At 57.9% G+C, this 26,969-nt stretch overlaps 1 protein-coding gene across 2 annotated transcripts; it reads left to right on the top strand.

Annotated features, from left to right (window-relative positions):
* The first annotated feature begins 934 nt into the window (after positions 1-934).
* On the top strand, positions 935-26,619 carry C13H1orf198 (chromosome 13 C1orf198 homolog). Of its 2 annotated transcripts, XM_077105081.1 has the most exons (4): positions 935-1,314; positions 13,080-13,130; positions 20,855-21,334; positions 24,391-26,619. In XM_077105081.1, the coding sequence occupies exons 1-4, from the start codon at positions 973-975 to the stop codon at positions 24,442-24,444; spliced, it is 927 nt and encodes a 308-aa protein (XP_076961196.1). In that variant the 5' UTR covers positions 935-972; the 3' UTR covers positions 24,445-26,619. The 2 variants fall into 2 exon arrangements, with proteins under 2 accessions (XP_076961196.1, XP_076961197.1); XM_077105082.1 differs by lacking the exon at positions 13,080-13,130.
* The last annotated feature ends 350 nt before the right edge of the window (positions 26,620-26,969 follow it).

The raw sequence follows: 26,969 nt of genomic DNA, 5'->3' as shown, positions 1-26,969 counted from the left end.
GACCCAGGAAACTGACTTGCCATTTGTGTCTGGGATTTTCTTTTTTTTGGTGGTGTTATTCTCCATTTAAACTGATGCTGTATAGCCTCACTACACTGATCCACTTATTTTCCCCCTTTAATCCCTGTTTCATAACATTGGTGATGTTTTAAGATGCACTCTTGAAATTCATTAATGAACATCTGGGAGCTTGCTTTGGAATGACAAGAGTCAGAGAAGGCAAGGGCTGAGCCGGTGTGGGGAAAGCCCCTGTGGTCCACGCGTGGGGCACTGGTCCAAGAGTCAGGCACTTCGCTGGTGGACTGGGCAGCTCAGCTCAGAGAGGGGAAAGGCCTGGCCTCCTGCGCTTCCTTTACTCTCCAAAGCCACTAGCAGGGCCCTCTCCACTTTCCTTAAGGCTGCGCCTCCCAGGTGGCCCTTCAGCTGCCTCGAGGCCCGGGGCCCAATCTCGTTAGGGACGTGAAGAAGTTTCCTTTGTCAGTGGCGACCATATGGAGCCATGGAGACCGCCGGGAAGTAAGGAGCAGCCTGCCCACCACCGGGCGCAGGCTCGGATTTACGCCAGCCCCGCCAAAGCCGGCCCGGGAAAAGCGGGCGCCGCGGGACAGCGAAGGGCGGCGTCCCAGACCGGCCGGGCGGGGGGTGCGGGAGGCACCCAGGGCGGAGGGCGGTTCTGGTGGGCCGGGCTGGGACCGCGCTTCGCGCGGAGACCGAGTGAGGGCCCCGGGGGCGGCGCTCCGGGCGGGGCGGGGACTCAGCGCGGGTTCAGGGGGCGGTGCTCCGGGCGGGGCGGGGACCCAGCGCGGGCCCAGGAGGTGGTGCTCCGGAGGGGCGGGTCCCCGAGCGGGCCCAGGGGGCGGTGATCCGGAGGGGCGGGGACTCAGCGCCGGTCCAGGGGGCGGCGCTCCAGCTGGACGGGGGCGGCCGGCGCTGGGCGGCGCTCCGGGCGGGGCGCGGCGCGACGGGCCGGGCATGGCGTCCATGGCGGCAGCGATCGCGGCCTCGCGCTCTGCGGTCATGAGCGGGAACCGGCCGCTGGACGAGCGGGAGCGGAAACGCTTCACCTATTTCTCGTCGCTGAGCCCCATGGCCAGAAAGATCATGCAGGACAAAGAGAAGATCCGCGAGAAGTATGGGCCCGAGTGGGCGCGGCTGCCGCCCGCGCAGCAGGACGCAATCATCGACCGCTGCCTGGTGGGGCCGCGCGCCCCGGCGCCCGCCGACCCGGGGTACCCCGGCGACCCCGAAGACCCCGCGCGCTTCCCCGGCCTGCGCGGGCCCACGGGCCAGAAGGTGGTGCGCTTCGGCGATGAGGTGGGGCGCCGGACACACCCCGCGCGAGGGGGAGTGGGCGGCGAGAGGGGCCCAACGGGGACGGGGGCTCCAAGACCCCCGCCCCGTGCGAGGGACGTGGGCGGCGCCGGGGCTGGGGGCGCCTCGGGGAGAAGGGAAGGGGGCTTTAAAGGCCACTTACTGAGCAAAGCGGACCAAAGTGGCGAGAGCGGGAATTCTAAGGCCGGCTGACCTGGGTTCTGTCCCAGCTCTGTCCCTTGGCAGCTGTGTGTCCCAGGGAGAGTCTTAGAGCCTCAGTTTCCTCGAGTGAAACGGGGATGGCGCCCACCCGCGAGGCACTCGGCTCGCGGTGTCTGTTAGTACTTGTGCCGGGCCGTGAGCTCCGTGGGGAATGAGGCTTGAGAGGCGGGTCTCGGGGAGGAGGAGGCGCCTTCCAAGACAGGGACCCACCGTCCGGAGCCCACCGTCCCGAGGTGCGACTGGGGGGCACGATGCGCTTTGTGCGGCGAGCGTGGCGACCCTGTTTTTCTACGGAAAGATCCTGGGAGAGGAGTTTAGATGCGTTCCACAGCCTCGCCCCTTCGGAGGGGAGGGCAGGCTCAGCCGCAGGTCTACCACTGCTACTCGCAGGGAGTTCGGGGTCGGGAGGCCCGGGATCTGTGCGCTAGGAAGCCTGGTGCGCTTGGGAGTGAGTGTCCCTGAAGCCTTCCGTGCCCTGGGACCTTGGCGGTTGGCCTGACTTCTGCCTGGAGGGGCGAAGTGAGAAGGAGCAGCAGTGGGGTCCACTCTGCTGAGGCTGCTGCTCAGGCTGCTGAGGGGAGGGGCCGGGGGAGGTTTTCCTGGGAAGTTGGGGACTGTGAAGGGACTCAAGTTCAGAATGAGGCTTAGAGCAAACTTTTAGGCTTGGATATGTGGAAACGTTCGTTAATGCTGAATGTCTGTGGCCATAAACTCACTCTGACATCAGGTCGGGAAGTGTGAAGTATAGGACTGTGTTGCCAGTAGTGCCTGGATTCTCATGGAATTAATAGAAAACTCCCCCTTGGACTTTCAACTCGACGGCTTGCCAGGAAAAACAAGGGCGTGGTAAGCTGGGGAAAGGAAAATATAGGTTTTAAAATGTCTTCCAGAGCCGAAACAGCCCAGGGGGAAGATGTGCACTTCTGTAGATGTGCAGGTTTGGGTGCGAGAAGGCAGGCGGCCCTTGGAAGGCATGAGTAAATAAACATGAGGGCAGTAAGCTGTAATTTCCTTGCAGATGTTGGAGAGTGGCTGGCCCTAGCCCTGGCCCTGGGTTTGTCCAGCTGAGAGCAGTGGCATGACTGCGTGTCATCTAAAAGCCAGGCCACGTTGCAGCTCAGGACCGCTGGCAGGGACAGCCTTCCACCAGGCTGAAGTTCTACTCTGGGTCCCTATCTGGAGCTAGACTGATCTCTTTCTGGACTTGCAGACCCAGTGTGACATAAAAACAAGGGAACCCCTGCTGCGGCCTGGGAGCTTCCCGGAGCCACCAGCCCTGTCTTTCAGAATTGAATCCCAGCTTCTCACACATGCTGAGAGCTTACCCATACCCTGGATTACCCCTGACAACCTCAGCACAGGTGGCAACCGCAGGCACAGCCTTGGTTTTAGAAGAGGTCTGCAGGAACATTGCCAGGGTGGCTGGGTAGTTTAAATGCCATCAGATGAGACAAGGGGTTGGCACTGAGGTGGAGTTTGCATTCTCGTTGTTGCTCACAGGAGATCACTTGTGGAGGAGGGCAAGCTCCTGGGCATAAGGGATGATGGATAGGACAAAATGGGAGATGACCCCCAGGTGGGTGGCCCCAGGTTTGAGCAAAGGACTAGCTTGAGTAGGACTGTCCCTTCCCACATGATCTGTCTTCTCCTGTGGTCACAGGGGTCCCCATGCCCTGTCAGCTGCTCTGAAGGGTGCTGCCTACTTCTTTGAATACTCCCTCATTGCCAGTGACATTTTTGTGTCCCACATAGCAATATCCTAAGTCAGAGAATGCAGACATAATGACCATCATCTAGTTATTTGTATGTGTTACTGGAATAAATAGAAGTCTGATTACATGATGGTGACCACAGATCTCAGTGGCTCTGGGTGTGGTCAGGGGCTCAGTTCATGCACTGAAGTTGCCTGTGTGCAGGACAGGTGCAGCTGTGTGTGTGTGTGTGTGTGTGTGTGTGTGTGTGTGTAGTTTCCATGCCTGGTGAGGTGGAAAACTTGGGCTGGCTCAGGTCCCCATTCTCTGATGACTTAATCTGGCCCCTTGCAGAGAAGAAGGTGGCTGTCCTTGTTGAGGCCAGGTTTTACATTCTTCCTTTGGAATCAATTGAGCAAGTATTCCTCACGTCCTATTGTATTAGGAAGTAATGGCATCTTAGCTTAGTCTTCACCAGCTCCTTTAAAAATCTGGCTCATGACCTCAGTAAATATCTACAGAGTGGAATGTTGCCCAGGGCTGCCAGCCTTCCTGCCTCCCCGAGGCCCCAGGCCCTCCCGTGTGGTAAACCTCGGCTGGTGCTGGAGGAAAGCTCTACACAAAGAAGGGGCCCCCACATCTGGGACCCAGGTCCTCACCGCAGTCAGCAGCAGGTATTGCCTCCAGCGGGTCCTTGGCCCCCTGGAGTCGGCCTGGCTTGGAGCAGGCGCACACAGCATGCTCCCTCCTGGTGGAGGATCTCGGTGAGTACGGCAAGGCCTGTCTGCAGGTGGAGGCTCTTTACCGTCTGGCTTGTCTGCGCTCCTGATGGCTATGAGTGCTGGGAATGGCTGACCTGGGGAGAGGAAAGGTTCTTGCTTTCCAAGGGTTTAGGGAACACCCTACATGCTTCTCCTGCTTCCTGTTATCGATAGAAAATTGAACTCTTGGGTTTGTGTTGCCTTCTGCTTCCTGTTCCCACCCCCAAACTCCGTGCCACCCATCCAGCAGGATCTGAGTAGGTGTGGGAGGCTGCAGAGTTGCTTACCCGGTGCCGCCCTCTTGGCTACAACAGGCCAGCAGATGACTGGGAGGCCTGAGCCCAGGCAGCTCCTTTGTGTGGATCTGCTTGCTGCATCTACCTCTCCATGAAGCAGGCGGGGCTGGGCAGGAGTGGCATTTCCTCACACCCATCCTCAGAACCCTGATCTGGGTTTTGCATAGGGAGTGCCCCCCACCCCCAGCACTGCGAATTGAAACCAGGGTGCTCTACCACTGAGCTACACCACCACTCCTTTTTACTTTATTTTGGGACAGGGTCTAAGTTACCAAGGCAGGACGGAACTTGTTTTCTTTCTGCCTCTGCCTCCTGAGTGGCTGGGATTCAGACCTGCAGTGTTGTTCCCGGTCATACCTGAGTTTTAAGACCCTAGGACCAGTTAGTTCTGCCCTTTCCTCAGCAGCTGAGCATGATGGCTGCTATCCTTGGACCCATATCCCTCTCCTGCTGCGGGAACCTAGGGCTTTGCTGGCCATTCTCTCACGCCTCATGGTTTTACCTCCTTTTCTGAGGCTGAGTCTTGGTCTCCGGGCTCCCAGACATCTCCTGCACTGTCCTAGGCCTTTAAGGCCTGGTGGCTTTCCTAGTCCACAGCGGGAGGACCTGTAGGTGTCGTAGGGGTGGAGTAGCTGTCAGCAGGCCGTCCTCCAGGGGCTGCTTGCCCAGGGCCTGCCTTGCCCGCTTTTGAGGGTTCAGGTTCTGGAGGGCCTGTGGGCCTGAGTCCTGCACAGCCTAGATATTTGGTAAAGTAAACAGATTTATTATAACAAGTTTCATACATCAGTATGGTAGTTGTCTCAAGCCCCACAGAAGCAGCCTTTGCTGGGGAGAGCAGGCAGCTGTAGGACCTGCGGCTCCTGAAGTCTCCCTTCTCATTTACTTTGACACTTTGGCCTTTTCTTTTTTCAGATTTTGTTAAAATTAAAAAGAAGGTAGTTTGGGAGTTGCTGTCTCAGTATTTTGGACTTGCTTTTTCAGGAGGTGGAATGTGTGGATTGATCCCCCCTCTGTCTGGTGCACCCGTGCATGATCTAGAAAAGATGACAGAGTGGGTGTGGCTTTTTGTGTCTCTGGCTGGGGCTCTGTATGGCCACTGGGCAGGCATTGAGAAATGGCCAGAGCCAGTTCCGAAGTCTCTGCTAGGCGTAGACCGTGGGCTGCCTGAAAGCTTCCCTGGCATGTTGAGGGTTCTCCACCCTGATCAGCACCTGGCTGCATGCCCTGGTTGCACAGGCAGAGTGGCCTCCCTGCCCAGGTGCCTTTGCCTGCTGGCTCTAGTGGCACCTGTGTACAGGTTTTGCAAAGAAATGAAATGACTTGTTCACAGTCACGCAGGAAGCAGGCAAGTAACTAGGAATCGCTCACACCCTGACCAAGACATTCCCATAGTACTGAAAAAAATATTTTCTTCAAAATAAATAAATAAGGAGTGGGTGAGTGCAGGCCAGACCTGTCTCCTTAGACTCCTGCCCACGTTCTGTTCCTTCCTTGAAGCATGCTCAACCCATTCTGCACTCTGCCTGTCACCATGGTGGAGGCACTTGGTTTTGTTTCTGCTGTGTGGAGCTGAGTCTCTGGATCCGGGTGCACAGTGGACGCATGCGGGACTGCATCACAGCTGCTTTCTGTCTTCGGAGCTGCACTCATATCTCCAGTTATGGAAAGGCCCATCTCAGCAGAGTTAAATATATTCCAGTCAAAGGAAACAAACAGCCAGATACCATAAGTGTGTACAATAGCTGTGAATAGGCATTGGGTAAAAAGCATATTTTTATCATTCTTTACTCCTCCCCTTTTTAATAGATTCATTTTTTTAGAGCAGTTTTAGATTTACAGCAAAACTGAGTGGAAAGTTCGGAGTTCCCACCTACCCTTAGTTCGCAGGCAGCCTCGCTCATCTAGTGCACCCCCACGGGCAGGCAGTCTGTGGTCATGGCGGTCCGTGGTCATGGCCCTGTGCTGATGTCTCATCACCCTAGGTCAGAGTTCATGTTCGGGTTCACCATGGCTGATGCACTGTCTGTGGACCTCGCCCAGTGTGCAAAGACAGGATCTACCACAATGCATCACACAGACCAGGTTCACTGCTTGAGAATCCCCTGCCCACCCCACTACTCACCCCTCTCTGCTCCACCCTGGCCCCTAGTCTCGCTGCCCTCTCCCCAGCTCTGCCTTTCCCAGGGTGTCACAGCCGGGGTCGCTCAGGCTGCGGCCTCTTCAGAGGGGCTTCTTGCATTGGTGCTGTGTGTGAGGTCCCTCCGTGCCTCTCCTGGCTCAGTGCCAGCATGGGCCATAGCTTGTCCACTCGCCTGCTGAGGATGTTTCGATGGCCTCCACTATTTGGCCGTTATGAGTAGAGCTGCTGTAGACATCCTGGTGCAGGTCTTTGTGCAGAGGTAGGTTTTTAACTTCCAACACCAAGAATCAAGATTGCCTTAAAGATTTCGTTCTTTAGCAGAAGAAGTCAACACAAGTGTAGATGGATTTGTCTTGAGCTGTGTGTTTTCAGTTGACTGACAGGCCCAGGGTGCTGTGCCGTTCAGTGGAGTCCGCAGAAGGATTCTTCTGTCTTTGCAGCTCGGACGACTCACCTGCATCCTTGTGCTCTGCCTGGTTGGGCCGAGAAGCTCCTGGCCACCCGATATCACCAGCCATGCGTGGGGCCTGTCTTTCCCTTTCCTGCAGGCTCTGCTCTCTGAGTCTCATCTCTCTAACTTATAGCATTTCCCAGCTTAAGCAAGATGCCATTGTGTACTTGCCAGAAACTCAGAAGCTCCTCTAGTGTGAAAACTTGGGGAGGAAAGTGGCCATTCCTGGTCCCGTGAGCTCCTTGCAGCCTTTTGGATGCTGCTTCTGAATCTCCCAAGAAACCTGAGTCTGTGTGGGGCATTGGAAGTTGGGATTCTGATTCTTAGGAAGTTGGCACTCCTGGTAAGAGGTGGTGGTTGATAGTCTGTGCTGTTCCGCTTCTGTGCGAGCAGATAGTGAAACATTGTTGTTAAACGGGCACTTGCAGTTCTTTGTATGGAGTCTGCAAACGCCAGTTGGAACAGAAGCCTTTAGGAGGTGGCTTGAGTCCTGCAGCTCCTTGGGCGCTGTTATGCTGCCCTGGTCGGTTATTCGGATGTACAGCTGTAATTCTGCCTTAGGGGATGGTCAAGGCCTGGGCTGGACCCACATGAACCAGGGGTTTCAAGGGAGTCCACTGGAAGATTGTGAGAGCCTTGTGCATGCTGTGGCTAGTTTAGCTGGCCAGACAGATGTGGCCTCTGGGCACCAGCAGCTGTGCCGCAGCATGGCCAGGAGCTCCTGAGCTCCTGGGGCTAAGAGCATGCTCAGGGTCCATTGGTCCTGTGAGTGACTGAACCAGAGGGCTGCCTGGGGAGTAGCTGCACCAGAAACAGTTTCCTAGGGAACTTCGTTTTCCAAGTGGTGCTGGGGATAGAACCCAGGGCCTTGCTCGTGCTAAGCGTGTGCTCTATCACTGAGCTCCTTCCCCAGCCCCTGTTGTTGATGTGACTGAGTTGGGTGGAATACACAGATTCTGCTTATGAAAACGGCACCCTTGGTGGCTCTGATTTGTAGCCAAATCTGGAAACTGTGGGGCTAGGGCTCTCAGAGTCTTGAGTTCAGTGGGTACCTAGGGCCCTGGGGTCCTGGGGGTCATTCCTACTGGATCCCATGAGAGGTGGCTGGCTGCTGGCTGCTGGTTGCCAGGCCATGTGCAGAGGCTGCCAAGGAAGCCCCTTGCTCCTGCCCTGCTGCCTTTCTTGGAGCAGCTTGAGCAGGGCCTGGGGGACCTGTCCATTTTACAAGTTGGAAGCCCAGACATACTGGTCTTAAAATCAGAGAGAATGTTACCAAAGATTAAATGCATAATGGTTTCTCATCAACTTCAATTAGAGGAAATGTTAATATTTATAAAATTTCACCACATTTGAAATGAATTTGAAGTCTAGAGTTCCCCATTCTAGAATAATTTTACAACAGTCATGACTTTTACAGAGAAATCACAACCAACTATAATTGAGTGTAGCTAGATAATCTCAAAAGTGATATTACCGGAGTCATTTTCAGTTTTAATAGCAGAAATCACATTCACTGTAGCCTGTGATGGACTTCAGACCATTTGCTGCTGGGTCCAGCTGTGGTGTGCTGGTAGATGTTTGACACCTGGCTCCGAGAGAGGCGGGGCCAACCTTGGTATCTGGCACAGGCCCTTTGCATGGCATCAGCTGTGGCAGAGTCTGCGCAGCAGTACTGTAAGGCAGCTTGCAGGAGCCAGAGGCGCAGCAGGCTCAGGAGCAGATGGTGGCACTGTGTGCTGACGTACCTGGGAAGCAAGAGCCTGAGCATAGCCCTTTTTAAAGGAGAAACATCTTTAAAAGTTTGACTGTTTTTGAGTCCAGTTTTAGTTTCCCAGCAGAAATGAGCACACAGCCTTCCGCCCAGACCCCCTGGAGCAGACGTGCCTTCTCCATCATTAGCCTCCCCAGTCAGCCTGCCACACTCCTCAGAGAACCTGCAGGACGTGGTCAGCGTCTCCCCACGTCCCGCTCACCACAGGGCCATGTTTTAGGGTCATGTGTGCTGGACTTGCTGTCCCAGGCCTTCTGCACCCGCCTGTGCACGCCTCCTCTTCCCAGCCCCCACAGCTGCTGAGCTTTCTCTCCCCCCCACCCCGCTGTCTCCCCAGGATGTGGTTGGCAGAGCCAGGCAGGCTTTTCAGAGGGCTCCTCTCTTAAGATCCCTTCAGGTCTTCCGTGGCCTTATTCTGACGAAGCACACAACCTTCAGCTGTGACTTTAACCATTCTTGGGTGTGCAGGGGCCTGTGTGCTCAGTGCCCGTGGCCATCACTGCCACCCATTTCCAGAGGTTGCCATTTTATGATGGAACTCTGCGCCCTGTAAAGAACAAAGCCCTGAGCGCCTTAGGCAGCAAGTGCCCGTCCCCTGCCCCTGGAAGCCAGCTCTGCCTCTGCTTTCCTGCTGCTGTCTAGTGGAAGTGGTGCTGTGGTGTCCGCCTCTTGCCTAGCTCTCCTCTGGGCTCAGTGTCCTCAGGGTCCGACCACCTTGGAGTGTGCACCAGTGTTTCCTCCCTTCCTCAGACTGAACACTGCGCTGCTGCACCAAGGGACTGCACCGAGGAACTGCGCTGGTGAATCCTGCAGCTGTGACTGTGGCGTGGAACTGTCCGTGTGAGCCCCTGCTTTCAACTCTTTGGGGCACACACCCTGGGATGGAATTGCTGGGTGAATTGCTCACTCTGTGTCCCATGGGGTCCACGTTTCTGGTCGACACAGATGTGTTGAGATAGGCTGATGTTGTCCTCCAGAGGTTAGGTGGTGTTATGCTTGTTACAACGTGATTATTGCATCGTTCCACATCATACACTGTATTTAAGTTTTGTGGTGTGCCACCTCTGGGACAGTGGGACAGAAGAGTCACCTCCTGCAGGACGCTACCCTGTTCTCCCCAGGGCGCTGTTCCTCTGCCCCGACAGAGCCCCGGGCTCCATGGGCCTGCTGGGGTTCGCTGTTTTCCGTTTTGTGATGGTGGCCACCCTCACGGGCATGGATCATCTCACCTCTGTCCTAATGTGTTCAGCTGTGAGATTGCATGGCTCAGCCTTTAATGATGGCTGTATGGAACTACAGGAAGGGGAAGTGCCTCATGGTCAGCTCTCGCAGGATGGGTGAATGTGTGGCTGTTGTTTGTTTTCTCCCTTGGAGTTTGGTGACCTGAGCGTGCTTCTGGGCTGAGTTGGCCTGTGGAGTGGACGTCTCTCACAGAGAGGAATTGACTCTGAGGGTGGCACTCTCCAGGGCGAAGCCCACTGGTCTCGTCCATGGTCTGAGTAGCAGGTGTCCCTCGGTGCAGTGTCAGCCCTGGGGCCCAGAGCAGCCGGGGGGGGGGGGCATGTGGACTGCACCACAGTGGCAGGTCACTATTGTTAGGTATCCATTGGAAGTAGGAATGTGAGGAGCACAGGACAAGGGACAGCATTATGCTGTGGTGTGTGTCAGAGCACCCACATGTGAGCGTGAGGGTGGGCGTGTGATGGGTGCTGTTCCTTTGGGAGTCGGCACCGTGTTCACGCGGAGCCTGGGAGCCCGTTCCTCCCACCAGCACTCCTGCGGTTGGAGTGTGCAGCTGGTGGCTGACGTCACAGCCCCTGTCACATTTTTGTTTGGTGAGTTTATTTTTGTTAAGTACTTTACTGTTTTCTTTTATGGACTCAGAATTGCAGAAATCCAAGGAATCTGCCCCTTGACTTAGTTTTTTGCTGGAGCAAACAAAATACTACTGACACCAAGCTGGGGAAAAATCTCAGCGTGACATGTCTCCGTCTGTGATCCCCGTGGAATTTCACCTGGCCTGGTCTGTGACCACTGGGACCTGGCCTCCCAAGCTCTGGCTGACCCTGTGCTCCCCAGGGATCAGTCACATTCCAGAACTAAAAGCCTTCCTGGTCTAATCTTTCTAAGTCTCAAGGGACTCGAGTTACGTGACTTGTGAGAGTCTAGCTCCCATGTGCCCCATCCTGTGCTGGTGGTCCCATGTTGCCTCCACTCTGTAGACCCCACACACTTCCATCCTTGGAAGCAGTGAGGCTGGCAGCCCAGTGCAGAGGGTTTTGTTCAGATGGCTCCTGTGCCGTCCCCACGGTGACATCCAAAAGGCAAGGCATCAGGGCTCTCTGTTTCCCCCTAAGAACAAAGATCTTGTTGTGCTATTACTTCTAAGAGGATTGCAGGGTCCCAACAGCACAGAATTTCAGAGACTTCCAGGTCATTTGACGCACGGTCCCCTTCCTTGACAGGCACCCAGAGATGTGGATGGGCCTCAATAGCAGGCTGGCCCTGGCTCTGCCTGGAGCCTCTGCTCCAGGGCGTGGCAGTGCACATCCTTCCAGATTGCCACTGGCATGCTTGGAGAAGCAGCAGGACGTTGGGAAGCAGTTTGGGTTGAACTGAAATTCCAAAGGGGATGGCAGTGACCCCGTCCTTCTCATCTTGAAAGTCCTGGCTGGTGGCCAGGAGGCACAAGCCAGCTCTGAAGCCAGGACCACCCCTGAATGCTGCTACATGTGGTGACACTCCACTGCAGGGGACCTTCCCTGGGCTCTGATGGGGTAGGCCCCAGGTACCCTCCCGCTGCTGAGGCCTGGTTCTCTTGGCTCGCGCCTGGGCCAGGGCTTGTGCTCATGGCTGTGCCATCCTGTCCTGGCACATTTGTGGTCGGCTAAAGGCCTGAACATGGGTCTCCCCATAGCTCCTCCTTGTCCTCGTCCTCAGGGTCCACAGAGGGGCCTAGTGCAGAGGACATGTCACTCCTGGGCCAGAGGCGGGAAGAGCTGGGCTCTGTGTCCCACGTTAGGGTGAGCTGTGAGAGGGTGTGGCTTGACCAGAGCCAGGGCATCACTGGGTGTGGACCCCGAGCCAGGGCATCACTGGGTGTGGACCCTGATGGGCAGGCATTGGGGCTGGGGGAGGAGCAGCCTTTGTGGTCCTGGGAGGCCCAGTACTAGCCATAGGTGGGGCCTGCGGACCATCACGGCTCCCCCCTCCTGCATCCGGGGGAGCAGGCCTTCCACTACCCGGGCCCAGCATGGCCTTCATCATTACAGTTCAGCAGTGGACTCTGCGCTGTTCATCTCAGAGAAGGCTGGCTGCGGGGACCCAGCTGGGCCTGGCAGAGCGGCTGTGTTGAAGGCTCTGCCTGTGGGCCCTGGGGTTTTCCCCAGTCCCTGCCATGCTGGATGCCAGGCTGGGGTGCGGTGGGCTCTGCTGGAAGCTGAGTGGAAGGCCCTGGCAGGACCATGGAGGTGGGGCACGTCCCTGACGGCAGCGCAGGACTGCTCTGCATGGAAGACAGAATGCAGAGGGTTCTTCATGGAAATACATAGTTACTTGGGTTTTTTTGGGGGGGTGGTGAGATCTGGATATAATTTTAATACCAGTTTCAATTAAAATTCCTTATCCTATTTTCAGTCTGTGTCAAACGTGGTGACCCACATTGGTCCAGAACCTGGGGCCCTAAATAGCAGGGTGCAGATAAGGTCTTTGTCAGCTCAGGAATGCTGTAGGGAGCAGAGGGGAGCCCAGGAGGCCCCCCTAGCCATGGATTTAGGCCAGTGAACAAAACCTGCAGGTCCAAGGTCAGATCCCAAAGATCTGCCCTGCCCCCCCACCACCCCTGGCCCCAAGGCCAAATCCCAGGGACTGCCCCGGGACTCTTCCTGCTTGGTGAGGCCTGGGAGTGGTGCCAGAGACCTTGGAAGGAGGCCCTGCGTCTCAGGGCGTTCTCCACTGTCCTGCTGACCCAGGCCTGCCTTCTCTGCTGGCCCTCGGGGAGAAGGAAGCCCCACTGTGGCTGGTGCTGCTGGCAGATTGTGCCTGGCATGCTTTTCGTAGGTCAGCTAATGGAGGTGCGATTCTCCCTTTACTGGAGGAAACTGAGGCTGGGCAGTCTAAGGCATGGTCCATGAGCAGGCAGCTCTGTGCTGGTGGCTGAGACTGCTGGGCCAGCTCCTTTCCCATGCAGCTTCCCTGCCGGACTGGCCTCCGTCCCCTGGAAGTGGCTCAGCGTCTGGAGGAGTGGCAGCCCCAGTGGGAAAGGTGAGGGAGGAGCCCCAGGGAGGGGCTTCACCCTCCAGGGCAGGCTGGAGACCTGGGCTGCTTAGCAGAGTCGGACTGTGCCTGGGTTGTGCCTGTCCCTGCTCCCACGGTCCTGGGTGACGTTTGCACAGGGATGGCCCAGGTCTGGATTCATTCTTGAATTTCTGTTCCAGGACATCACCTGGCAGGACGAGCACTCTGCTCCTTTCTCCTGGGAAACTCGGGTAAGTTGGCTAAACTTAGATCCGTCCCTTGAAGCAGAATTGAGTAGTTCTTTTCTGCAGCCTTGGATGGACATGGGAAGCGGGGCCCACACGGGCTGCAGGCGAGAGGCAGCCCATTGTGGTAGGGAGGAGAGGTTGTGGGAAGCCAGACACGTGTGCAGTGGCAGAGTGGTAGTCGGTCTGAGAGCCTGGGCCCATGAGGCCCTGTGACACCCCTGATGCCCAGGCTTGGGCTGCCCTGAAGGGGCCCTTCTCTGCCCATCCCTGCCCACCAGCACTTGGCACCACAGTGGGGGGGGCTGGTGACACAGCTTTGAACCCGCGGTGGGGTGAACTTAGCCAGTTGGTTCGTGGCTGATAGAACCCAGTGTGGGTGGGGGCCTGGTCTCCATTGCCAGAGTGGCTCAGGAGCAGGGGTCCAGATGGTCTCTATGCCTTGCCTTCAGCCATCTTGCTGCCCCAGAGGGACGGGGCACAGTGACTACGGGAGCTGCCTCTCACACCAGGAAAAGAAGCGGCAGACAGGCTGTGTGCCGGCGGGTAGTGGCCATAGCAGCATGTGCGAGCAGAGGTGGCTGTGCCTGGGCGGGTCCCAGCTCATACTGGGGTTTTCAAGTGCTGCTACTTCAAGGGGCCTGTGTCACTTGTCCCCACAGCTTCTGATCAGAGCCCTGCCCTGGCATGCAGGAACAGCTGGGAGAATAGGTGGGGAGAAAGGAATGAGGAGTCCTCCAGCAGACTGCGAGGCTTCCGCTGGGAGGCTTCCGCTGGGAACTGTCCTGAAATGAAGCATTTCCCCAGGTGCTGGGCAGCTGGCAGTACACTGTTCAGTGTTTAGTGAGCAGCTGCTAACTGCTACAAATGCTGGCTGACCAGACCATGCAAGCTAGGTGCAGCTGAGGTGTGTTTGCACTGAGTCACATGCCCAGCCCTTTACTTCTAAGTTGCTGAGGCTGGCCTCAAACTTGGGATCCTCCTGCCTCAGCCTCCTGAGTTGCTGGGATTATAGGTGTGTGCCATGGTGTCCTGGAGATTATTTTTAAACCTTAGAGATAGGTTTGGGGGTTGTATGACATGCACTCACTGGAGCATGTTCATTTGGAAAGTGTAGGTTCCCTTTGTCATTGACACTACTGCACCAGGCCCCATGCATCCTAAAGATGCTGGCATCTACACCCTGCACATCTTTTTTCAAAATTTCATTGCAGATTAGTGCAGAACGCAGGTCCGTGCAGAGGGTAGGGAGTGGGAGTGGTCTGATGGGAGCCAGAGCCTGCGTAGGGACTGGGCACTGGTGGAGGGTGACCAGGGTTGGGCTGGATGTCGGGGAGCAGCCTGGAATGACAGTAGCTGCCACCCACATGGGCCTGTCTCCCAAGGCCACAGAGCAGGCTGGGTGGCCAGGCAGCCCTTCTGCACCCTGGTGCTCAGCCAGGCCCTCTTCTTCCTCTTCTGTGGCCACAAGAGTGGCAGAAGCATCTGCAGAGGAAGCTGTGGAGGGAGGAGCAGGGGCTCTGTCAGGAGTGCTAGCCTCGGGCATGGCGGCCTTCCTTGTCCTGTTCTGGGCCCTTGGTCTGGTGACACCATGGGGTGAGGCAGACGAGGCCAGGCATCCAGAGGTGCTGGCCGAGGCCTCGTGGGTCGTGGAGCCCCCCACTGTGTGTCCTGGAGCCGTCCGGGGGACAACTACCTTCATTGCCCAGTGTGATGGGCATCCTGGGGCACAGCGGCCACTGACCTGGGCTATGCAGAGCTCTCCCCAGCCGTCAGCGTGTTAGGTGAGCACCCCACGTCCTGTAGCCACCCCGCCGTCCACCTCCAGGATGCCTTATTGTAAACTGCATGTGTTGTGGGGTGCAGCGTGGGGTCTTGTGCGTTGTGGGGTGAGTTGAGCTAGTGGACGTCCCCAGAGCTCTCCACCTTGCACAGCCGACATTGCCCTTTAAACAGCAAGTCCCCAGCCCCTCTTATCCCCATGGCCCCCTGGAAGGGTCATCTTTTCCTCCTGTCCTTGAGCCTGGCGGAGGGCGGGGGAGGGGTGGCACCTCACCCGCTGCATTCTTCTCTCATGCTACTGAAGTTTCAAGAGGAAAAACCAGCGCCCAGTGCTCCTGGAGGAGGCCTGAGTGCAGAGGATTCCCCCGGCCGGCCGCCTGGGCTGGAGGGTCTGCTGGAGATGCGGGTGGGGGGGGGGGGCTGGGCAGGCAGAGCTGACCCCAGGACCCTCAGCCTGCCCAGGCTGCCTGGCTTATTTATGTCTGCCCTGGTGTTCAGCTCTCTTTCTGGGGGTGGTAAGCGAGCTGGGTGGGGATCCATTCCTTCATTCTGAGGGACAGTTAGGGCATTCAGAGTAGGGAAGCCTTCCAGGGCCTCCGTGGGGCTGCAGGCTCATGTCCTCCGTGGTGTGTCCCAGCACAGGGTTGTGCAGGCTGGGTTCAGTCGCCCGTTCCTTTCGTGGGTCAGCACGCCACAGTTCAGGGGAGGCAGATGGGGTGGATGAAGAGAAGGGAGCCTGGGTCTGTCTGAGGCTTGCACCATCTGCTGCTGGTGGGGAGGGGGCCTTCCCTCCAGGGAGTGGGTTCCCTTGCTTCTAGGGGTCAGGAATACCCAGGTACCACACATGCTCAGAAGTGTACTTCTGCAGAAGATGTCCCCAAAGGGAACCTGTGAGCAGGCACACCTGGGCAGGCAGTCCCCTAGGGTTTGTCCCTAACGAGCCTCTGCCCCTTGCTCTGACAGGAAGGGCTCGGGGATGGTCTACACAGATAGCTGATTTAAAGTCAGGGTGGGTATGGGAGAGGGCCACAGCTGGGACTGGCTCCTGCCCACGAGGTTCTGACACAAGCTGGCTCCGCCCTACGCGGGGTCAAGTGACAGCAGAGGAGCCTGTGTCCTGTTGCAGGGTCAGCTTCGATAGGAGAGGTGATCTTGCACAGGTGATGGTTTTGTTTGGCTGCACCCCCAGTGTGACCCTCTTCACCGACAGTCCCCATCTCTGCCCTGCAGTCCCCTCCTCTGTCTGTCCCTCCCTCCTTCCCTCTGGGCTCTCCCTAATCCCTTTCTGAGGCCCAGGGCCCAGCTTCCAGCCCCCTGCCCGTGACCTCTCCCCAGGCTTCCTGACCCCTGTGGTTCCACCTGCCCTCTGGCCCCGGAAGCCACCAGTCTGTCCTGCAGCCCTCAGCCTGTGCTGCCCTCCTGCAGGCCAGTTCCTCCTCACCTCCTCGCCTGCCCCAATCCTGATCCTGGTCGCTGTGCTGGGGCTCCCCTGCCATCCGTCACTTGTGTTGAGTCCTGTGGGTGCGTGCCCAAGGCCCATGGGCAAGGGCAGGCAGTGCTCCTCCAGGGCTGTGTGCCTACCTGCTGTGGCCTCTGTTTGCCCCTCCTCCTGTTACCCCAGGAAGTACCCAGGAGGGAGGCCAGGGCTGGTGTGCCTCTGTCCCCGTGAGGCTCAGCCCCCAGGTGGGCACACCGTGGTCAGCTGGGCTGTGTGGCCCCAGTGAGGGCCTCTTCTGCCCTCTCCTGCCTGCCTCCGCACACCCCAGCAGCCTGTGCCCTTTGCCTGGTAAACACACAGGCATGTGGTATTTACACCTGGACCCTGCCAGGCCCTGCCCGCCTGGGTCTGGCCCCGCTGGCCTGTCCCTGTTGGGCTGTGATTCTGAAGGTTTTCCTATGTGCCTCTTGCTCCTCCCGTCCTTGCCTGTATAGAGAGGAGGTAGGAAGAATAACAGCTCGGTGAGGTTATAGGATCTGTCCAGTGCTGCGATACTGTCCAGCCGCACCCCTGTAGCTTCGTCCCTGTGAGTGAGGCCTGTCGGAGGCTGCCAAGCCCACTAGTTAGTTTTGGCAGTGGGCACACCCCTTGCTGGAATATCGCGCATTCCTCTCCAGTGAGCGGGACATAAAAATAGACACAGCGCTCTGTTGTGGCCTTGCTGTTTTTAGAAGAGACGTGGCCCGCTGAGCCCTGGTCCCCATGTGGGCTGACTGCCGCCCTGCCCAGCTTGGCTGGACTCCTCAGGGTGTGGAAGGTGGGCTGAGAGTGGAGGGGCCTCCTGTTCACTTTCCCGTCTCCCTGTGTGGAGGTAACAGAGGACAACTGTGTTGAGTCCCACCCTACTCCGCCTGTAGCAGATACCAATGACAAGTGGTGTCCACCAGCTCCTTCCGTTTTCCATGCAGTGTTGCCCATGCTCGGAGAGGCTGTCATGACCTCTTTTCCCCAGAACCCAGCTCTTTTCCTTTGTCTAGAAAGGGACTTTTTCCAGAGATGAGAAACTTGTCTGCGGAATCACAGTCTTCCCATTTCCCACCTCCTCTCCCAGCCCTGCGCTTGCCGGGGGCCTGGGGCCAGGCAGAGAAGCTGCTGTGGGTCCTCAGATGAGTGAGGGGCTGTTGCTCCAGCCCTGCTTAGTGAGTGAGAGTGGTGGTCCTGGTCCCTCCATGTGAGTGAGTGTGTCTGGAGGTTCTACCTGTGCCTGGTTCACAGTAGGTGCTCACTGAGCGGCTGCCTGAGCTATTCTTCCCAGATGTGCATGGTCTGAGGTCAGCAAACCTCCCCTTCAGACCCCGAATTGTGGGACAGCTCACAGATCCCCATCAGACTCTGGCTCCTCTCAGGCCTCACTCTGGTTCCCTGGGTGTGGTGCCTGTTGCCCCAATCTGGCTTGGTGACCACAGGAATGGGGAAGGGAGGGCGTCCAGGGCCATGCAGGGACAGGGCAGGGTGCTGTGGGGTGTGCAGCCTCCTAAGGAGCAGCAGCTGGGTCTGGGCTGGAGAGGGCGAGTTGCCTCAGCTCCTTGGTGGGCTCTGGGAGCCACTCAGATGGCTCCCACCAGAAGTGGACAGCAGCCCAGGACAAGCCTGGGTCTGGGAGGGAAGGGCACTCCTACACGCGGAGTCACAGAGCAGAAGCCCATGGGACTCGCTCTGAGATGGCGGTGGGGGCTGTGTCCACCTGGCTGACGGCTACACTGCCTGGCTGGGTGTGAGGGCCGCTGTGGGTGTCCCCATGAGCAGGGCCCCAGGGGACCCTGGGCTGGGAGGGGCGGCTCTCCACCCCCTTGGCCTTGCCAGAGTTCTTGCTGTGGGTCCTGGGGCTGCTGAGCTGGGTGGTCGCAGACCACACGGAGGCTGTGTTTGGAAATTCTGGGTAACAAACCCAGATCCCGTGGGGTAGGGAGTGGGCCAGGGACCCTCTCACATGGCATGGTTTAAAGGGGATTGCAGCCATGCTTTGTTTTTAGAATTAAGAATACAGGAGAAGCAGGCATGTAAGAGCTTTTCTTTTGACTCCCTGTCTTCCCTGTTCACCTCCAAAGCCCCAAACTAGGCAGCTTCTCGGGTCAGCTGACCTCTGCCCAGATAAGGCCCTCCTGGGGAGCTGTCCCGAGGCCTCCATCTTGAGCCTCTGGGACCCGTGAAGCCCCAGGAGCAACCTGTCACTGCTTGTTTCTTCCCCACAGTGATGTGTCCTCAGAATGGCTGCCACTGGCCTCTGTCCACAGTGGCCTGGCTCAGCCTGTTGCTGCACCCAGGTCTGCAAACCCTCCGGCCTCGCCCTACATAGGCCAGAGAAATTGCTGATCCCAAAAGAGCCTGCGGTTCAACAAGGTGCTCAGTTTGCAGAGCCTTTGTACAGAGTTTCCTGGTCATAGTGCCCCATCTCCGTGGGCTAAGCCGCCTGTTTGAAGCAGGTCATCTGCTCACCCTGGTGTCCCCATGTTCTGCTGTGGAATTCAAAAATGAGCAGTGTATTCAGAGTCTCACTCAGAAGTCGTCCATTAAGGGCTGCATCACCAAGGATGGACATGCAGAGGTCCCATGGGTCCTGCCAAGCTCTGCTGTCCCCGCACCTGGTGGCCACTGGCTTTGGGTCCATGCAGCCAGGCTTTGGGATCACTGGGTCAGGCTGAAGTCCTAGCGTACAGCTTCCTGATAGACTCGTGACCTGGGGAATTGAGTCATTCCAGACCTCCATTTCCTCATTTATAGGATGAAAATAATTTAAAAACTGCACTCCATGTGCCCAGGGCATGCCCGGGATGTCCATGTGCTCTTGAACATGTCTTCTGCAGGGCTGGCTTTGATGGCTGTGTGTCGGGTCTATTCCTCCTAAACCGAGTGCCCAGGACCTTGCCTTGCGGTGTGAACGTGAGCTCTTTGTCTTCTGTCCTAAGCCCAGAGGGGTGACTCCTGGCCACCAGCCTGGGATCCAGGAGCACCTCCGTTCAGAGAAGTGTGCGGTTCTCTGTTCAGGACCTGCTGTCCCCCTCGTTCTGGCAGCATGTCCCACCCATGGGGAGAGTCCTGGGAGACTGCAAGAACGTGAGAGCCAAAGAGGACATTTACCAAGTGCAGGAGCCCATGTGGCGTCTTGGAGACCCAGAAGCGATTGGGTTGGCCAGATGGTTTGACTCACTCTGTGTCCACGCATGGCCGGGGCAGGGAGATGGGCTCCCTGGGAAGCAGATGGACAGCTGGTGTCCAGAATTGTATACCACCTTTGTGTGTTGGTATTTCACTTCTGGAAACCTCTCCGAATGTGGCAGCCCAGAAGTGGGGACAGTGCCATGCACGCAGTGTCCCTGGCCCCCCGACTCCTGCGGTGAGGATTCAGGAGAACGTTGTCTGATCGGGAAGTGCTGACCAGGTGGCAGGCAGCTGGAGGGAAAGCTGGCAGCACGGAGGGCAACGGCAGGCACCTGGCAGCGTGGGTGGTGCCCAAGACCGAGAGAAGCTGCAGGCTGGAGGCCCCCTCCTAGCACACGAGCTAGAGGGGCAGCATGCCTAAAGGTGGCCGTGGTGTGGGAGGGCAGGGGCTATGTTGGAGTCTTCTGTTTCCCCTGCTCTCTGTGACATCGTTTTATTGCTTCTTTATTTATTCACTCTTTTGCAGAACTGGGGATTGAATCCAGGGGCACTGCACACTGAACCGCTATCCCCAGCCTTTTTTTTTTTTGAGACAAGGTCTTGCTTAGGTCCTCGCTAAATTGCTGAGGCTGGCTTTGAATTCGTGATCCTCCTGCTCAGCCTCTTGAGTTGCTGGGATCACAGGCATGGGCCACTGCGCCCAGCTTGCTTACTTATGAAAAGGGCAGGTATGAGGAAGTGGAGGTGGGGGCAAGGGGAATTTTCAGAATTGATTTCAGAAATGATGGGATAGCAGGTGCCCTGTTCTGCAGAGCTGGGGACGTGATGGCCTCCAGTGGGCTCCCCTGGAGGTGGCGGCCACTGAACATTTTCCTAGAGTGAAACTCAGTCAACTCTGCTCGGCAGCACATCCCAGGTGGCTCTGGTCAGCGGGAGGCTGGGTCTCAGATGTGGCTGGTGCCTGCCCTGCCCCTTCCTCCCCTGTGGTCACCATTGGAGGCTGGGTGGCAGGATGCAACCTGGCCCTCTGCAGGCCGCGTCCTTGCTCCTCATGTTACTGGGGCTTCACCTGTGGGCAGCAACTCACGGGGCCTGCAGGAGGCTTGTGTACTGCTGGCCTTAGCCAGATTCGGACTCAGGGTCTTGGAGCTGCTGGCAGGGCCGGGCGTGGTGAGGCTGTGCCTCGAGATGGCTGTGTCTCGGGTATGCAAGCACAGTCCTGCAAACAGCCATTCAGGACACAGGCAGTGCACGGCCAGCAGCTCCTGAAGCGTCTGTCCAGAGTAGGGGGTGGGGGTGAGGGGCTGACCGCCTGCTCCTTGCTGAGCTTCCTCCTTCCTTCTCTTTGCAGAGCCAGATGGAGTTCAGCCTCTCCTCCCTGTGCATCCAGGAGCCGAGCAGCGGTGCTCCCACCAGTGAGCTGAGGCCACTGCCCAAGGCCTCCCAGGGCCCACAGGCCCTCAAGCCCACCCAGGGCAGCAGGTCGTCCAGCCTGGACGCCCTGGGTCCAGGCAGGAAGGAAGATGAGGCGCCCTTCTGGAAAATCAATGCGGAGAGATCTCGGGAGGGGCCCGAGGCCGGATTCCAGTCGCTGACCCCCAGCCAGATCAAGTCCATGGAGAAGGGGGAGAAGGTCCTACCTGCCTGTTACCGGCAGGAGCAGTGGGTCCTTCCCAGTGTGAGTGTGGACCGGGAGAGACCACCGCCTGCCCAAGCCACCTCTGGCATGCTGCCCGAGGACCAACTCTCTGAACCCTTGGGGAAACCACTGTCCCTAGATACCACACAGGACGAGGACAGCGCTCTGGGTTCAGAGCCCACGCCTACACAGGTGGGCGGCCCGTGCCAGGGCCTCTTCTGGCCAGGTGCCTCTTCCAGGGGCAGCCAAGGGGGACCCCAGAGTATGGCTGCAGGGTGTCCACGTGCCCTTCCTCGCCCTGCTTGCCCTCTCGCTTGCCTTCACAGCTGGCTCTGCCCCAGCCTGGTACCCTGACTAGTTTGCTGGCCATATGGCTCCAGCCCTCCCTTGTGGGCAGGTGGGGAGGGGCTGGGGGAGTCTGGGAGGAAGGGTCAGTGTGGGGAGGCTGGGAGGCCTGCCCTCTCCGTGGGGCCTGTGGCGTCAGGCTGTGGCTTTGGGAACAGTATCCCAAGGCCTGGAGAAGCAGGGGCGACCCGGGGTTGCTGCCCTCCTGCCTGCAGCACAGGCTGGAGTGTCCAGAGGAGGGATGAAAGAGGAGCTCTCCAGGGCGTGGACAGTTGCAGAGGCCAGGTTTGCTAAACCCTCGGGGTGAGGTGCTGGGTGTTAGAGAGGGATGAATGGCTGGTGGCTGGAGTGTCCCCAACTCCTGGTAGGAGTGGCCCCTGTCATCTTCCCCGGGCAGTCTGTGACACTGACGAGGTGGAGACAGCAAAGTGAAGACGGAGTGTTTGTGGCGATTCTAAATGATGCTAGTGTTGGAGGGTTGCTTGCAGCCAGGACGCAGAAACAGGGGAGCCTTTCTCTCCAGAGGAGGCTGGCTTTGGGTCATTGTTCACGAACAGTGCTGTGTTGTGAGCGGCTGGGAGCTGGCTCTGGGCACCCTGGGTGGCCGAGGCCCCAACAGGGCTCTGTCGTCCATCCTTGAGATGGCCCTGCTCACCCCCTGGTGCTGTGCTGCCTGGTGATGTCTCCCTGGCTGTGACCTGCAGAGCCTCACTGGAGGAGTCCTGAGGGAGGATGGGAACAGGTTGGTATGGCCAGATCAGGAAACGAGGGTCCTGGCCTCCTAGGAGTGTCCACCCATTGGTGCTGGCCGCACAATAGAACCTTATGGTGATGAGAAACGTCCTCAAACAGGTCAGCGCTCCTGCACGCTTTCCACCGTGACCAGGCCTTTTCTCTGGGGCTGCCGTCCAGCTGTCCAATTTACCTGTTGATCAGGATACAGGCACATGGAGAAGCCCACTGCGCCCCAGCTGCTTTGCTGTGCGCCCCAGGGCGTGGCTGTTAGCAGTCAGGCCTCCTGGCCTTTGGGACACTGTGGTCATCTGATGGTCACACTTTCCTTGGTTTTAAACATCTTTAAAACTTAAAACTCACACTGAAGTACACGGGACATGAGCACGTCATTCCTGCCTTTTCTGGGTGTGGGGTTCAGTGGCCCTGAGCAGTGTCAGCGTAGTGCAAGCCCTGCCTCCTCTGAACCAGAGCTTTCCTCAGTACCCTGGGCCAGCTCACAACCAGACAGACTTGCTATGACACCCCTGCACCCCTGGAGACGCGGGCTGGCATTGAGAAGCTGCCTGGCTTGGCGACCGGCTTGCTTCACTTAGCCAGTGGCGTGGCCAGTAATGCCCTGCCGCTGTGGTCGCCGGGCATTTGTGGGCAAATGCTTGCTTCCTCCCTTTGCTGTTGTGGATGTGGGTGGGCAGATCTTTCTGAGCCCCTGTTCTTTGGGTGCCCCCCAGATGCAGGATGACTGTACTGAGGATTGAACCCAGGGCGCTCAGCCGCTGAGCCACATCCCCAGTCCTTTCTTTTTCCTGACCCAGGACCTTGCTAGTTGGCTAGGGTCTTGTTAAATTTCTGAGGCTGGCTTCAAGATTTTGATGCTCCTGCCTCAGCCTCGTGAGGGCACTGCCTGGGCTATCAGTGATATATATATTTTTTAATTTTTTACTTGCAGTTGGACACAATATCTTTATTTAAGTATTTTTATGTGGTGCTGAGGATCGAACCTGGGGCCTCACACATGCTAGGGAAGCGCTCTACCACTGAGCCACAGCTCCAGCCTGCTATCAGTGTTTTTGAGGAGCCTCTCTGCTCTTTCCCACGGCGGATGCACCGTCCCACTGTCCCCCTAGCACTTGTGAGGTTCTGCGTCTGCCCTTCCTGACTGGCACGTGGCTCTCACCCGGGCCACTAACGTGTGAGTGAGTCTTTCCTGAGCTTGGTGGCCATCTCCTTGAAGAACACTAAGTTCCCTTGCTTACTTTTAAGTTGGGTGTTTGTGGTTTGCTGTTGGATCGAGGTGGTCTCTGGTTACTCTGGGTTTCCTGGAGGCGCAGCCCATGTTTCCAGCACCTTCTCCCTCCCACGGCTCCACGGCTCCACAGCCACCTCTGCAGGCTGCTCTTCCCAGCCTGTCCTCTGCTGCCCCACCTGGTCCCTGTCTCCAGTCCTGCGGGCTTTGTAGGAAGTGTTTGTGCCAAATACCACCTGTTGGTTCTGACGGGAAGTAGGACGGCTCCATGGGGGCCCGGAGGCTTGTGGACCTGGGACGGGGACCAAGGTGCAGACTGCGGCACCACATCCAGGAGGCAGGAGGGAAGGGAAGGGGATAGACCACACTGCTCCTTCCGTGGCATCTCAGGTGAGCACACCTGGCCTGAGACACATGTCCGGGAAGCCACCGACCTTGCCCAGCCTTTCCTGTGTGCTGTAGCACGTCAGGGTCACTGCCCAGCAGGCGGCTCCCCGCTGGACCGAGCTGGCCCTAAGCATGGTGCAGTGGGGGCCTGGCCTGCTTTCCCAGGGGCCGCCCAGTCAGTGCCGCATCCCTGGGTTGTCCCTGCTCTCAGAGATCCACTCCATGACCTTTCACTTCCCCCACTCTTGCACGCTAGCCTTCGTAGAGTTCTTGCCTTCCTCTCTGCGTGTGTAAGAGCATCTCTGTTCTTGCCAAGTGTTGCAGAGGATCGTGCTGCGCTGGTTGGCTCTGCGCACCTGTCCCACACAGCCGCGTGGGGCGCAGGTGGGGCGCAGGCACTGGACTTGCTGTGCTGTTCTCGATTCGAGGTCAGGGCCCGAGAGGAAAGCAGGCAGCGTCATCTGGGCCACTGTAAATCAGGTGCTGTTTTTAGCCCCACATCCGAGGGCTGCATCTCACTGTGCTCCTGTCTCTGCAGGCTGGCTCCAGCGTCATCCTGAAGACCGGCTTCGACTTTCTGGACAACTGGTAAATGGTGTCGGGCGCGGTGCAGCCGGGAGCTGAGGTGTCCAGGGTGCTGTGCCCAGGGAGGGCTTGCGGCCTATTTCCTGGTTTCACTACTATTGATTTTTTCGAAGCTGGTAAATTTGCCAGTTTTTTCTTCATTTTGTTAAAACCAGATATATATGCTATTTTCAACAATTTGGTAATGGAAGTTTTACATCTGGAATTTTTAAGGACCATTAGGAATTTAGTGGATCTTGTTAGTAAGCCCTTCCAGCTCTGCCCATGACCCTCCCCTCAGGAGGCCTCCTCACCAACGTCACCAAGTCCCCACCAAATCCTGTCTCCTGTTTGTGCCCTCCCTACGCAGCTGGTCTCCTTGGTGGTGGCTGCCACATCCTCAGTCCCGCATGTTGGCCGCTGCTGTTCCCACAGGAAGATCTGCCCTCAGGAGCTCCCAGTGCTCACAGCCCCTTGCTGGAGTCACAGCTGGAGTCACATCCTGCACCATGTGCCACCCACCACCTTGGGTAGCTTCCAGGAAACAGACCGTCGGCACGCGGTGGACAGCGTCCATGAGCTGCCCATGGTCACTGAAGTATCGATCCTGTTTAACAGGAGCTGCATGTCTGGAGTCATGCGCCAATCTCCTGTTATCCGTACCTAGCTTCAGCAGCTGTGGGCTACCACGTTGCTTGGTTTTGTACCAGTTTCTTTTAGGAAGCTCCCAGCATTTATGTGACCTGCTACTTGTCCCCGTGCTGCGCACGAGTGGTCGGGGTGGCAGTGCTGCTGGGGCAGAGGCCCCTCTGATTCACTACTGCTGCTTTCCAGAGGAGAAGGGCTGTGGCTGCCCACCCCCAACTGCTCAGGCTGTGTCAAGATGGGCCCTCCCAGCCCTGACCACAGCAGAGTGGGAGAGGTGGCCGGTGGCCCCAGCAGTAGTACCCTGGGGGCCCACAGCACCCCAGTAGGGCTTGTCTGGGGCTGGAGCAGATTCCCGGGCTGTGTGGCAGGAGGGTAGACCTCAGCTGGAGGCCACTGCCATCACTGTGCCCTGCCCTGTGCTCTGGCAGGAGGCGCCCTGTGCTGTGCCATGCACACACCACTGCCACTGTGTCCCCTCACCTAAGGCCTTATTCCCTTGGACCCCTGCCAGCAAGCTTCAGGACCAAAGGGGGGCTTTTAAAAACACGCTTCCTAGGCCCTTCTGAAGCACTCTCCAGGACATCATCTGATTCCAACCGCCTCCACCCACAGCAAAGTCTCTGCCAAAGCCATGGTTAGCAACTGTGCTGGTCCCCACCCTCGCTCTGTGCCCCAGGATGGGGCGTGGACTTTACCTCCCTCCTCTGGTCCCTGACTGCAGTGTGGCAGGTAGACATCTCTCTGTACCACGTGAGCATTCTTGATGCATCCCCCGCCAGCTCAGCCCAGCTGGGCACCAGCCCCCTAGGGGCCAGCGCTGTCACACAGGGAACCCAGGGCCTCCCCGCCTGCCTGTACCTCCGCCTCAGGGTGGCAGCTGAGCTGGAGGCCAGGGTGCTCCTTGCTGTGGGGGTGCTTGCTGCCCACATCAACACTTCAGGTCATCCTCAGAGCTGAGGGGTCAAGCCGCTAAGGACTCCATGCTCTTGGTCCCTTTGTCTCAGCCCTGCAACCTCTAGTTACTCTTGGGGGGCAGCCCCCCATAAGTGAGTGGAAGCCTCAGCAGGGAGTCCTGAGGGGTCTCGTGCTGTTGGCTCTGCCTTTGGGAGAAGTGCAGTCCCCATCCTGCCTGACGGGTGACCATCCCCCACAGGGGTGGTCGGTGCAGAGGCGACTTTTCCTCCCCCCGGGTTGAAGTTCCCTGTTTCCACGCGCTTCTCCCCCAGACTCCAGGTGGGTCTGTCAAAGCAGGAGCTCGTGAGCACACTCCCCAGCAGAAGCCTGTGTCTGGTCCCGCACCTAGGGCTCGGCTGAGGACCAGCGTCCTGCTCTCACTGCTTTTGCAGAAGCCCTCCAGGACATTAGAACCAGGGTCAGTGTCAAGGGCCTGCTCCTGTCCCTCTGGCCTGGGTGTGGCCCATGGGGGGAGTGGAGCGGCCTCCCTTTGATCCTCCTTCCTTTGATACACATTTTCAGAGATGATGAGTTCTTATAATGTGTAACTTGGTTGTATTTTATACTAATTGCCTTTAATAAAGCCTTTTTAAAAATGCCAGCCTGTCTATCTTGGCCTCTGCTGGATCCCGGAGGCCTGTTGGGGCGATGGTACTTGAACACAGGCAGGAGCCCAGGGCACAGTCTGGATACAGCCTCTGTAGCCTGCTAGAGCCGGGCGATGGCCACTGGGTGCCTGCCCGACAGGAGGGCAGCTCTGCCTGGGGGGCTCGGGTGCAGCCCTGGATGACATGGGAGCCACAGCAGTGCTCCCAGGACAGGCCCAGCACATCGAGTCTCTGGGACCCGCAGAGCAAAGGCTGCCCCGGAAGCTTTCACTCGAGTGAGTCAAATCTGGGGGTGTTTGTTTAGCTTTGCGGTTGAGGAGCTTCATCACAAAGCCTGGCCCTT

Source organism: Callospermophilus lateralis, chromosome 13, assembly GCF_048772815.1.
Source record: "Callospermophilus lateralis isolate mCalLat2 chromosome 13, mCalLat2.hap1, whole genome shotgun sequence".
Classification (NCBI taxonomy): Eukaryota; Metazoa; Chordata; class Mammalia; order Rodentia; family Sciuridae; genus Callospermophilus; species Callospermophilus lateralis.
This window is presented reverse-complemented; position numbering and strand designations above follow the sequence as displayed.